Here is a 13,011-nt window from a genome sequence, read left to right on the forward strand (position 1 = left end):
CGGTTTTCCACCAAACGGACTAGTCGAGTTTCTGTTTTGTTCTTGTTTTTTGAAACACATAAAACAACAAAACTCGGACAAATTTGAACCTCTGTTTCCACTAAGCAAACAAATTATAGTCGGAGTTTCGTTTTAGTTTTTAGTGCTTTTCCACCAAACGAACTAGTGTGTTGCTTGTTTTGTGCTACAAAAGTTATGGATATACTTAATAATAAAGATGATTTTTTTATCATGGTTGGTGCTTAGTTTGTATTGCGTTCTATGAAGCAAAAGTAAGTAGAGATACTGAAACAGAGGAGAAATAGGTTTTTTCTATTTCAAAAAATCAATTTTTTCCCTTTTTAAGTACTTTAAAACACCCTGTATAATAACAAAATAATTTTAAAAGATACCTTTGGAAAGTCCCTACTAATTTCAGTTGTTTTTTTTTCGATTTTTCTTTAAATAGTTTAGCTATAATATTAAGATGCGTTTTACGTGAATAACCCTGTATATTATTTTGGCAGATTCCTTTCGAATTAATACAGTAGTATACCTATATTTATACTGCATTGTATATCTATTGATAAGAGTTTTGTATCAACTTACCTCTTGTTTATTTTTATTGTTTTATACCACGCTATTTTATTAAATACACCCCTACACACAGGGACGGATGGGCTCTCTGAAACCGGCCCGAGAAATTTTCGGGCGAAGCGGCCCACTTAGCCCTGATGAATTATATTAAAAAAACTCGCTAGTGCCTACAAACACACATTTTTTTATTTAATTTTAAGAAATCAACGTAAATTCAGTAAACAACGAAATACAAAATTATAACACAAATAATATATGTATGTCTTAATATTATCCTAAATTATAACTTTTCTTTATTTAAATTCAGTCTTCAGTCAACTATTAAAAAGAAAGAACAAACAAGCTTAACAACCGAAAAGTTTTAAAAATAAGAAAATGAAAAAGGAACAACGAACTCTCAAACAAAACATAGAAAATGCAAAAAAACTCAGTACATTAAACTTTTTTTATACAAGGTACTGGACTCTGCCACCTTATTTATAATATCTTCATTATCTATTTGATTAAGTAGAGATCTTTCTATATTCATAAGCATGAAAAATTCAAGCAAATTATCACTTAATCTATTTCTTAGTCTATTCTTAATGTATTTGAGAATGGAAAATGATCTCTCACATGACACCTGGGTTATTGGAAAACTCAAAATGTATTGATACACGGTTGCTAAGACTGAATACGCCTCCTGATAAAAGTTATATTTTAAAATAGCAACGTAACAGCAATAAGCGCAATCCCTGCAAGAGCAAACTGTAATTTTATCTTTCCAATCTCCTTGCACATCGTCTCTATCATCCTCCCCTTCACTGTCATCGCTATCGCTACGATTGGAAATATCGATTTTAGCAAACATTTCTTGAAGAGATAACTTCTAAAGGTCCCAGTTAGCAGCAAAACTTATTAACTCTTCCTTAATTCTGTCAGGCGTCACCTTGGTATTAAATTTTGCAACTAAACTAGCTATCAAATGCATACTTTTGTCAGGTAGCGAGCTATTTGCCTTTATTTCTTTAAAATATGCTAGATTAAAAATAGCTAGTTCAGCACAGAGATCTATATTCTGGGCATACCTGTTCGACATTGACTCACATACCATATCCATAATCACATTGTATGTTTTAACCTGAAAATTTTTATGTTCGTCTTGAGGAGCTTCGTCAGACGTATTTTCGTCAAAAAACTTTTTAACTCGTCTTTTTCTTGTCTTCGGAAAATCGTTTTTTAATTCAATGTCCAATTGACGGTCACCTAGTTCGTCATTAACTGAAGACATAAAATCACTAATAGATTTTGTGATCCATTCCATATTCCTCTGAATGGCTTTTAAATGTTGTATTGACGTCTTAATCATCGCGTTGGCTTTAATTAGGTCTAAATCTTTCGTTTGAAGGTATTGCGACAGTGATCCTGTAATTGAGAATATTTTTAAGAATATATGGGCCATCATAATCGTTTCAAACTTTGTCAAATTAATTTTAAAGTTTTCAACCGTAGATCGGATATCTGGATTAAAATCTGTATCTTTTGAAATGATGTCTAGTGATTCTAGTAGATCTACATATAGCGGGTAAGATTTTTTTTGCGTTTTTACTAGAACATTCAAGCTGAAATATTTTAGTTAATGCTTGTTCTTTCGACCACCATCGGGTTTCTCCTATAGTTTGTGGTACTCTAAGTTTTGGATCTTGTGACATTTTTTTCCAAATATCCATTCTCTTGTATGGCTCTTTAAAGAAAACTGCAACTGAGTTCAGAAATGCAAAAAAGGTTGCCGCCTTAATATGTCCTTTTAAAACATCTCCCGGGACTAAATTCAGTATATGACTATAACACCCCATATGGATATGCTCGGAATTTTGTTGCTTCATCTTACTAGTAAATCCGCTATATGTCCCTTGCATGTTAGCAGCATCATCTGTTGAATCAGCAATACATTTGTTTAAGCTTAGTCCGTTTTTTTTGTGCAACTTCTCTTATTAAATCTTGAAACCCTTGTCCAGATGTATAATGACAATTTATTACTGCCAGAAGCCTCTCGTGAACCATTCCTTTATAGACATACCTAAAAGATTAAGTCTTTTGAAATTTAGATTATACTTAATATGATTTTAAAAGAAATTAGGCTAATAAATGTTGGAAGCATAGACTAATTAATAATGTATTATAAATTTTAAAAACATTTTTTTTTAAAATAAATAATGAATAAATGAATACTACTCACGTGATCACAACAGAACACTGGTCCTTAGATATCTTGAGTGGTATCTATTTCTGGAGAAAACATTCCAGACTCTTTTATGTCTTCACAAAAAATTTTTTTAATTTTATTTGTTATTAAAGTTATAACTAAATTTATGGATGTTTTTGAAATAAATGTTAAAAAATTCCCTGATCTTTGTTTAACACCAGCATTTTTAAGTTTCTTGCTTTTTTCAATAATTTTGTCTAGATGTTGTTTTAGTATTATATAGTATTTGGCAAGAAGTAGGATAATTTCTAAGAAATTGCCATGATCCTTATCAGCATCATCTAGCGTATATGCAGCTTCATCAGCGTTTCCTCTGTAAAAAATACGGAATTATAGTTTTTGATTTTTTTTTCCATTTGGGCTAGACGCGACAAAAATTAAGTTTATTACCGGCGCTATGAAATGTTTATAATAATAATAATAATAATAAGCCTTTATTTCCAACAGGCAGCTTGCCCAATAACAGGAAACAGTTGCAAAACAATGAAAAATATAGTTAAAAAAAAACACACACAAACAAACCTAAAAGAATGAAAAGAAAAGAAAAAGAGTAAAGTAAAGTCACATTCTCAAAAGTTATCCAAAGAATTAGAACAAATAACTATTAATATGATATAAAAACCCAATTATAAAAGTTTAACAAGATAATCACATATTCAACAAAATTAAATTAAATTAACTGCAATATACCTACTAACTATAACTTAAACACATGGGTCTTAATCCCAAGAGTAATGATCCACCAAGATATCGACAATCACATGAACCGGAGAGAAATTTATATCGCACATGTGACAGATCCGATTAAATACAGCGCATATTGTATATAGTGGCGATTTCAACAGGATGTTAGTATGAGGCCTTGGCAGAAAGAATGTTAGGGGATGTCTAGCATTAAGCCTAGGCACCATGAAACGTATACCGGAAAGAAGTACAGGACTATCAATGAATCCATTCAGTAACCCATGCAGGAATTTTACAGAGATCATTCTTCTGAGTTGTAATGGATGTAGATTGAAGCGTTCCAATAGTTGTCGATGATCAAACCCTCTTACCGGATATATGCCATCCTGCCTGAAGGCCAAAAACTTAGCAAATCTACGCTGAACAGATTCAAGGAGACCAACATGATTCTGATAGAGCGGGTTCCATATAATGCAGCCAAAACCTCCAGTTTTGATCTCACAAAGCAACAGAAAAGCAGTTTTAATGTAGACTCCAAAGTAAAACTCTGAGAACTTCTAATTATGAACCCAAGCCTTCTCAGGGCTGACTTGACTATGTTATTGAAGTGTGGAACGAATGTAAATTCAGAGTCAAAGGTTATACCAAGATCAGTAATTTGCTCTAATCTACTCAAAATAGTATCATTAATAAAGTAATTAAAATTTAAGGGTGTTTTTGATCTAGAGTAACTGACCACACTACACTTAGCCGCGTTCAAGCCTAACCTGTTAACAGCGCACCATACCTACAATGTATTTAGACAGTTCTGAAGAAAAACACAATCCTCCAAACCATATACATTTAAATATAGCTTCAAATCATCGGCAAAAGCCAGCCTATGACAAGTGAGTGACTCAATCAAGTCATTTATAAAAAAACTAAACAGGAGCGGACCCAGGTTCGAGCCCTGTGGCACACCCGACGTTACGTTAAAAAGTTTCGATTTAAAGCCCTCATATTCAACATATTGAGATCTACCAATCGAGTAGGAATGAAATAAATTAAATAATCTCCTTGAAAAACCATACTGAGTTAATTTATGCAGCAAAATATAGTGATCTATCCGATCAAAGGCTTTTTGGAAGTCGGTATAAATAACATCGACTTGAGTATTAACATCAAGTGATTCACAGATGTGGCTAGACAGACAGAATAAGTTAGTAACACAAGATCGCCCGCTAAAAAATCCATGCTGGTCTACAGAGATGAGTTCTTTTGCGTGACTAAATAGCGACCGATTCAGGATAATTTCGAAAAGTTTACAGAGTAATGAGATTGGCCTGTAGTTCACGATTAAATCAGAGTCCCCAGCTTTTAAAATAGGTATTATTTTAGCAGTCTTCCAAATTTCAGGGATTTGTTCTGTTGACAGTATTAAGTTGAAAATGTAGGTCAGCTGATCTGCCAGGACACCAATGCAATCTTTAACCAAGAAGCTAGGCACACCGTCTACACCAGAAGTTAACTTATTTTTGAGTTTTTTACTGGCCAAAATAATCTGGGAAGCATTAACGTTGGCAATGTCAAAGTGGGGCACATTATCAGACGTCGACGAATGGTTAATGAAATTTGATTGTATAAATGCCTCACCAAAGAACAGTGCAAAAGCATCAACTATGTCCTGTGGGTCTTTAATTACCACGTCATCGGGTAGCCTGATCATACCAGGAATCCTGGTGCCAGCCTTCTTAGAACCAACAAAATTCCAAAAGCTAGATGGGTCCAAAGAAATATTCCTTTCGGTGTTTGATATATACAACTTAGATTCATTGCGTATTTGTAGTTTGATAAGGCGTCTAAGAGAATGGAATTTATTTTGAAAGAATGGAGAATTGTACATTTTAAAGTCCTTGAAAGCCTTTTCTTTCCTATAAATGTTCCTAATCAATTCTCGAGAATAATAATTTGGAAATCTTCTTTTACGTTGCTGCTTAAGAGGAATGTGTGCGGCAAATATACCGTTCAATATATCATATAAGGCTCCACATGCATCATTAACGTTAGAGGATAAATACCCAGTAGACCAGTCAGCTTCAAGGATCGAGTCATAAAGGAGATGGAAGTTACATACATATACATATACTATAAGAAATAAAAAACTATAATAATAATAAAATCGAGAATAAAATGAAATAAAATCTAAAAAGCAGAAATAGATAAGTGGGTACTTACCTATAGGATAAACCCCTCTTTCCAATTAATTTAATAACATCTAACACTCTGTGAAGAATTTGTCTATTACGGGAAATTTCAGAATTTCTCTTTTCTATTACTTCGGGCCTTAATATATACTTGTCTATTGTTTTATTGGCTGCAAATCTTATATACGATTGTATATTCCTTGTATGGATGTTTAACGATTCATGTTCGTTTAACCTCTGGTGTACATGTTTCCAGTCTCTCATACCTTCAATAAAACTGTTTGACTCATTGGTGCCACAAAATGCCAGGCAAATAGAGCAAAATAGCGCAGATTTGCCTGTGCTGTATTTTAGCCACTGCCTTTGGGTGTCATTATCTCTATCAAATACTTTTTGAATGTTAAAGGGTATCTCTTTCTGGCTTTTAGGCCTCTGCGGATGATACTCAAAAAATCTTAGTTTATTTATTTTTATTTTTTATTTCTTATTTTTTTACAAAAAATAATTTTAATATTTTTTTCTTTTTGCCGACCGGCCCACCGGTTGGGAAATTTCCCGGTCTCCCGCCTGTCCCATCCGTCCCTGCCTACACACAAACATCTGAAAAGCAACTAGGTACGCGTTTAAAAACGTTACGTGCTGTTTCCACTAGACAGACTCCAGTTCTTAAACACGTGAAACCCTTTGATGTTTACCGCTTTCGAACGGGACCCGAAAAACAAAACAGCAACTGTCGCAAAAACTTCGAGTCTTCAAAAAGTTTGCGAACAGTTGCAATTTTGTTTTTTTCGACACAAATTTGTGTTTTGTTTTTGTTTTCTTCGTTTAGTGGAAAACCGGCATAAAAAACTGAACAAAGCCGTTGGATAAAAAGTAATGTGTATGCTTTAGCCGGGGTTTAGCCTTCCGGATTGTAAACTGAAAGGCCTGCCTTCCGGTAAACAGTATCGTGTATGCCGTCCTAAATATAATAGTGATCCACTTCCTAATAGTATTTAAGAATAGATTGCAGTATAGCTCAATTAGCCCCATGCAACAGAAAAAACAGACTTTAAATAATTTTTTGTATTTTTTTTCCAGTCGTTACTTAGTGATCCAAACCCAAACTCGCCGGCGAACTCGATGGCCGCGCAACTTTACAAAGAAAACCGTAGGGAGTACGAGAAAAGGGTGAAAGCGTGCGTGGAACAGAGTTTTATCGATTAGCGGCCCGCAGCCAAAAAGTCGCAGCATCAGCACTTGTCGAGATAATTTCCACGCTTAGGATAATAATGACAAAGCCGCCACACGACGACCGGTTGCTTCGTTCGCGCCTCCTCCTCCCCCCAACCTCCCTTCTTTCCCCCTCCTTTTTTTTTTGTTGTCTAAGCAGGGAATAAATTATCATTCACGTTTGCTCTCCTTTCTATCCCTTTTATTTTTTTTTCAAAAATAGATGAGCAGTAGTAAATTTCAAAAAATATCGAGTTCAACTTTGGTGTGTGTGTGTGTGTCTGTCGGTCTAATTCGAACCGGGAAAATAAGCTTTTTAATTCACTTGAATGTCACATTATAATATATATCTAAATATATATATATATATATATATATAGTTACTTTGAAAGTTTAGCTTTATAATTTTTGAAATTAGGAGCGTTGATATATTACTTCTAGATTAAACAAAAAACCTAATACTTGTAATTTTTGTTTCTCGTTCTGGATACCTGCAACGGTAAGAGATGAATATATTATGTTACGTTTATCGCGGGTTTGTGTGTCGTACATTATAACATTTTATAATAATTTATATTGGGCTTGTTTCATTGTTACTATCGTAGGCTCTCCATAGAATACGCCAGACCGGGAGTAGGTCACTCAGTTTGACTTTTTTTTGTGTGTAATCATAAATTTATTATTATCATTTCATTTAGGGGTTTTTTTTGTTTGTGTTGCCTTTTTGAGTTTAATTTCTATTTGTGGGTCAAATTGATGCCTTCGACAGGCGAATCCATAACATGTTCCACCAGTTCTGGTACTAGTCACCTTAATATGTTTCAATTGGTACCGTATAAATTGCGCAGTCATTAGTGGATCATGGAAATATGGTTTGATGCGTACTAGTCCTTAAACGTAATTTTCCAATTTTCGCTTTTTACCTCTACTATGGAACACTATAGGACACAGTTGGGTGCTCGAAAATATGTGTTTTAACCAAGTATCGTAAAAATAGTATTTCACCCGAAATTTTTAAAGCATACTTTATTCTTATTGGCTTAAATAAGTTTTTTTAAAACGTATTTTCGGGATACTCATTTATTGCCACGCCTTTAGCAGAGCACTACCATTGACCTAACCAATTCACTGGCCATCGATCTTGCTTATGTATCTCATATATACATAAACAAGGAGATTATATAACTCGTCGTGAAAAGTGTATGTGTATATAGCTTTAATTATTATTCTGTAAAAAAAATGTTCTAAATAAAATTCATCTATGATAATATGTTTGGTTAATTACTTACTGTCCTGGAACCATCCATCCATCCTGCAAAATTGTCAAGATTTTTAATTTTAACGGAATCGTCTCGTAAAGCGCACTATGTGGATTTTAGTTATTTATATGCTTATTTAAGAAAGCGTAAAAGTACTACCGTACAAGGTAAACAACCGATTCGTTCCAATGTTGCCGTTTCCATGATTTTCAGTTCTGTAATATTTAAATTCCTATTGGACAGATTCAGAGTAAACATTCAAATTGCTCCGACGTTGCCATTTTAGTTATCAATTAGTTGTTGGGCATATAAATTGAGTGAATATTTTTTTATAAAAAGCTTATATGTACTTAATAAGGAAAATGGGGTCACTTTCTGTGACGTGTCTATATATTAAGCAACAGAAAAACTTATAGTTATCATCCACAGGAATGTAAAACGCAAATTCCGTGCTCCTATATGGCATGATCGGTTTTTATAATTGTTATTATTTCTCTGGTCTTAAATAAATCGTTAGTATAAAAACCAGTTTTTTATTTATTTAAGAACATTACGAAGTGGGCACGAGGATTTTCAATTTCGTTTTAATTGAACCCATAGTCGATGCAAAATTGAATAAATACAGAATATGATCGAAAAATCCATGATTGTTCAGTCCATATAAGTCGCATTGAACAGTTTTTTGTGGCAAACACCACCGATGGGGCTAAAAGAGCAAAATTTTGGATTAATTCAGGAAGTATATATATATATTTAACATTTATGGATACCAACAACACTTTTTGAAGCTGAATACAAAGACTTTTCCCATCATTTAACCAGCTACTCTGCAGGGAAGTTTTTGCCGAGCGCTGTAAGTTTTAGTTAGTAGTTTACTTACTCAGCTTATAAGTTTCCTAATAGGAGTGTTCAGAATTAGGCAGTAAGAATTCGTAGTTTAAGTGTTAAATGTCAATTTGAGGACCAGTTGAAAAATATCTTACGCGATCGATTTATTTGTGCATGAATCCAGGCAAGATTTTGACAAAACTGCTAGAAAAAAATAGCAGTATTACTAATCCTAGTTTGGACACGCAAAATTCCACGATGAACCAGGAATAGCTCTAAATTTTTCCAATTTAAGAATACGATGGAGAAAAAAAACTGTGGTCGATCGGACCAATTATAAACAGTATTAAATCCTCGACTACAGAAACAATTAAACCTGCTAGTGATATTTGCTCCATTTGTCGCAAAAGTAAACATTGTTTTAAAAATTTTAAGAAGTATTATATGACTATATAGTCGTCGTCCAGATGTTAAAACCTTGTATTTCAAAAAACCACGATTTTCAGGAAATGAAAAAAGCTTGATGACGTTTGATTTTGCCTATTAGTTTAATACTACTTAGGGGAGGCTGGCCTAAAATGACATACTAGGGTAAAACAACATAGGTACAAAATCTCCAACTTGGCAACAGTATTTTTCGGAATAACTTTATGTCAACAGTGTCTCGGCATGTCTTTATATTACGCGTATTAAAAATATCGAGATTACTTTGGCGTTAACGTTCATAGGACGTCCTTTGTATTTTTTCAAGTCTACAAAATGTTTGTGTTTTAAAACAGAAGATTTAACTAAAGTATTTAAAGTTTAATTTTTTACGCTCTAACCTAATTACAGGTATGTATTAATCTTATTTATTGGTAAAATAACAACATTTTAACATTTTTTTTGATAAATAACATTTTTATAAATAAACATGTGTTTGTGGTGCAAGTTGGGTAAAATGACATAGGACCTATATGGCTAAAATGACATAGTATGTCATTTTGCTCTTATTTTTTTAGTTTCTCAAAATAAATTGTTTCTTCTTATTTTTTTTAGAATGGTTGGAAATTACTCAAGAAAAACCACGCGTCAGTCTTGGGATCCGTTACAGATGCAAAAAGCTATTGCGGCAGTACAAAATGGAGAAATGGGCTGGCTCAAAGCTTCAAAAATATTTGGCGTACCCCAGGCTACGCTAAGCAGACGAGCATCGGACAAAAATAAAAGAGTCAAAGCTGCTGATAAGGGTCTAGGCCGATACGAAACCACGTTTTCCGTAGAGTTGGAGAGGGACCTAGTTCAACATATCAAATTATTGGAATCTTGTTTATTTGGTTTATCATGCGATGAAGTTCGTTCCTTGGCGTATCAACTGGCAGAAAGAAATGGAATTGCACACAGGTTCAACTCAACTACTAAAATGGCTGGTTGGGATTGGCTACGTGGATTTAGGTCCAGAAACCCCGATATATCTCTTAGAAAGCCTGAAGCTACTTCGGCCACTAGAGCACAATCCTTCAATAAACCGCTAATTGCTAATTTTTTTAGAACTTTTCAAGAGACAATTGAAAAAGAGCATATCAACCCCACACGCATTTGGAATGTAGACGAATCTGGCCTGTCTACTGTCCAAAAACCTAGCCGAATACTTGCTACCAAAGGTCGAAAACAAGTTGGCATAATTTCAAGTGCTGAAAGGGGGCAGCATATTACAGCTATGGTTTGCATGAGCGCAGTAGGAGCCTATATTCCCCCATCATTAATTTTTCCCAGAAAAAACTGGAAAAAGGAACTGACCGACGAGGCTCCCTTAGGTACATTGGGAATAGCTCAGGAGACAGGCTGGATGACGGGCGAGATTTTTCTAAAATGGATGCAACATTTTAGAGAATATTCTAATCCTTCAAAGGCAAATAAAGTGTTACTTCTGGTTGATGGTCATGCTAGCCATAAAACTCTAGCTTTGCTAAAGAAAATGGAATAGAAATGATATGTTTCCCACCTCATTGCACCCACCGGCTGCAACCTTTAGATGTATGCTTTTTTCGGCCATTAAAAACATTTTATGATCAAGAAGTTACAAAATGGCTAAAATGTCATCCAGGCAGAACTGTTTCTTCATATCAGATTGGCGGGTTATTTGCTGCAGCATATGGAAAAGCAGCTACAAATCAAAATGCTGTAAGTGGGTTTATGAAAACAGGAATATGGCCGCTAAACCCAGATATATTTCCTGATTATCTGTTTAACCCTGCAATGGTCACAGATAGATATCAAGATGGTGATAGTCAAGTGGCTAACCATTCATTGAATATAAACAATATTTCAGTTATTCGCCCACAAGACATTTCCCCTCTTCCAAGCTCATCCGGGATACAAGCAAACCCAAGAAAGCGGAAGGCAGAACGAACCAAAGTGCTTACGAGTACCCCAATATTAGAGAAACTTAAAGCTAGAGAAGCGGGAAAACAAGCTGCTGAATTTCGCAAAGCCGCGAAACGAACCAAAATAAATGTAACTCATTTAGTTGAAAGCCCTGAAAGTTTAAAAGAAGTTATTCAAATCAAAGAAGTTGCCAAAGAAAGTAAAAACCGCATAACACGTAAGGCTGCTATAGTAGCATCCGAACACTTTGTCCCAATGGACGAAAACTCTGATAATGAAGAGCCGTTTCAAGATGAAGACAACGAAGATGATCCCCCTGTCTATATTGTAACAGTTTGTACTCTATGTCCAAGGAAACATGGGTTAGATGTCAATCGTGCTCGAAATGGGCACATTGTGAGTGTGCTGGTATTTTTAAAAGAAGCAAACAATATATATGTGAACTTTGTTAATTTTAACTTGTAATGACCTTATGTACCCATGTAAGTTTCTTATGTCATTTTACCCAAGTATGCTTGGGTAAAATGACACATTTACATATTTCTTTTTATGTTTTTTTCGCCAGGATTATTCATTTATTTAAAAAAAATTAGGTTATATTCTTATTATAAACCTTTAGTATTATAAATTACTAATGATTTTGTATGTTTACATTAAAAGAATAAAAAATTAATAAGCAAAAATAAAGTGGTATGTCATTTTAGGCCAGTCTCCCCTACGAATGCTAGTTAAAATGACAAAAACCGCATATATTTTTTACAACCAAAATAAATTGAAATAAAGTTGAGATACAAGGATCTTAAAATAAATGTTGTTAGATTGAATGAGATATATGTAACTAATTTATTAATAGTGTTTTATTTGGTTTAATGTTTTTCATGTTACATTATTTAAATAATAGAATTAAAATTCTTAACAGGAAAAATACTTATATAAAAATAAGGTTATTTTTTTTAACTTAAACCAAACTAACTTAAGTTATTGCTAGAAAACTTAAAACGAATAAAAAACAAAGGTTATTCGTGACTTAATGAATTATAAAAATAATGATAATCGCAGTGAATTACAGATTTTAGAGTTTTTTTAGTAGTTTAAGCCAGTGGCGTATCCAGGATTCATTCCTGGGGGGGGGGGGGCAACATGGTTTATCACCATTTAATATACAATATACTTACATATGTATTTATGTGTATGTTAGTTAATTTTTTTGGCCTATTATCGGAGATATGGTATTATTCATCAGGAAGGGAGAAATAATTACCATCTTTTTGAAATGCTTTTATTAATTTAAAAGCTACAAAAATAAAGAAAAATCAAAGATACTAATATAATATATGGATAATAAAACAGGCACAAGGCAAACAAAAAATTATTCTAAAGTAACAAAAACAAATTGACTCCTAAAAAAACTAAACAAGATCAAAACTCAATTAGGTATCTATATAAAACACCAAAAAAAGCCAAATAAAACTAAATATCAATATCAAGGAAATTCCTCGATTTAAGCTGCATTTCGTTAAGTACTTCCTCGGCACTAACTGAGATTTCTGAATATACATACAGAAAAGTTAAACCATTTAATCTGTCTTCACTTATTGTATTTCGTAAGTAAGTCTTTAACAATTTAAGTGTAGAAAATTTTCTTTCAGGGGTTGTT

General features: G+C 33.6%; 1 protein-coding gene across 1 annotated transcript in view; it reads left to right on the forward strand.

Moving 5' to 3' along the window:
* The window catches only part of LOC126746880 (ubiquitin-conjugating enzyme E2-17 kDa), a 42,040-nt gene extending 33,870 nt beyond the window's left edge, over positions 1-8,170 (forward strand). Inside the window, exon 3 of the mRNA XM_050455285.1 lies at positions 6,769-8,170. Coding sequence (XP_050311242.1) covers positions 6,769-6,894 — 126 coding nt within the window. The 3' untranslated portion in view covers positions 6,895-8,170. The remainder of the gene's footprint in view (positions 1-6,768) is intronic.
* Positions 8,171-13,011: the final 4,841 nt, after the last annotated feature.

The sequence above is a fragment of the Anthonomus grandis genome, chromosome 18 (assembly GCF_022605725.1).
Source record: "Anthonomus grandis grandis chromosome 18, icAntGran1.3, whole genome shotgun sequence".
In the NCBI taxonomy this organism is placed as follows: Eukaryota; Metazoa; Arthropoda; class Insecta; order Coleoptera; family Curculionidae; genus Anthonomus; species Anthonomus grandis.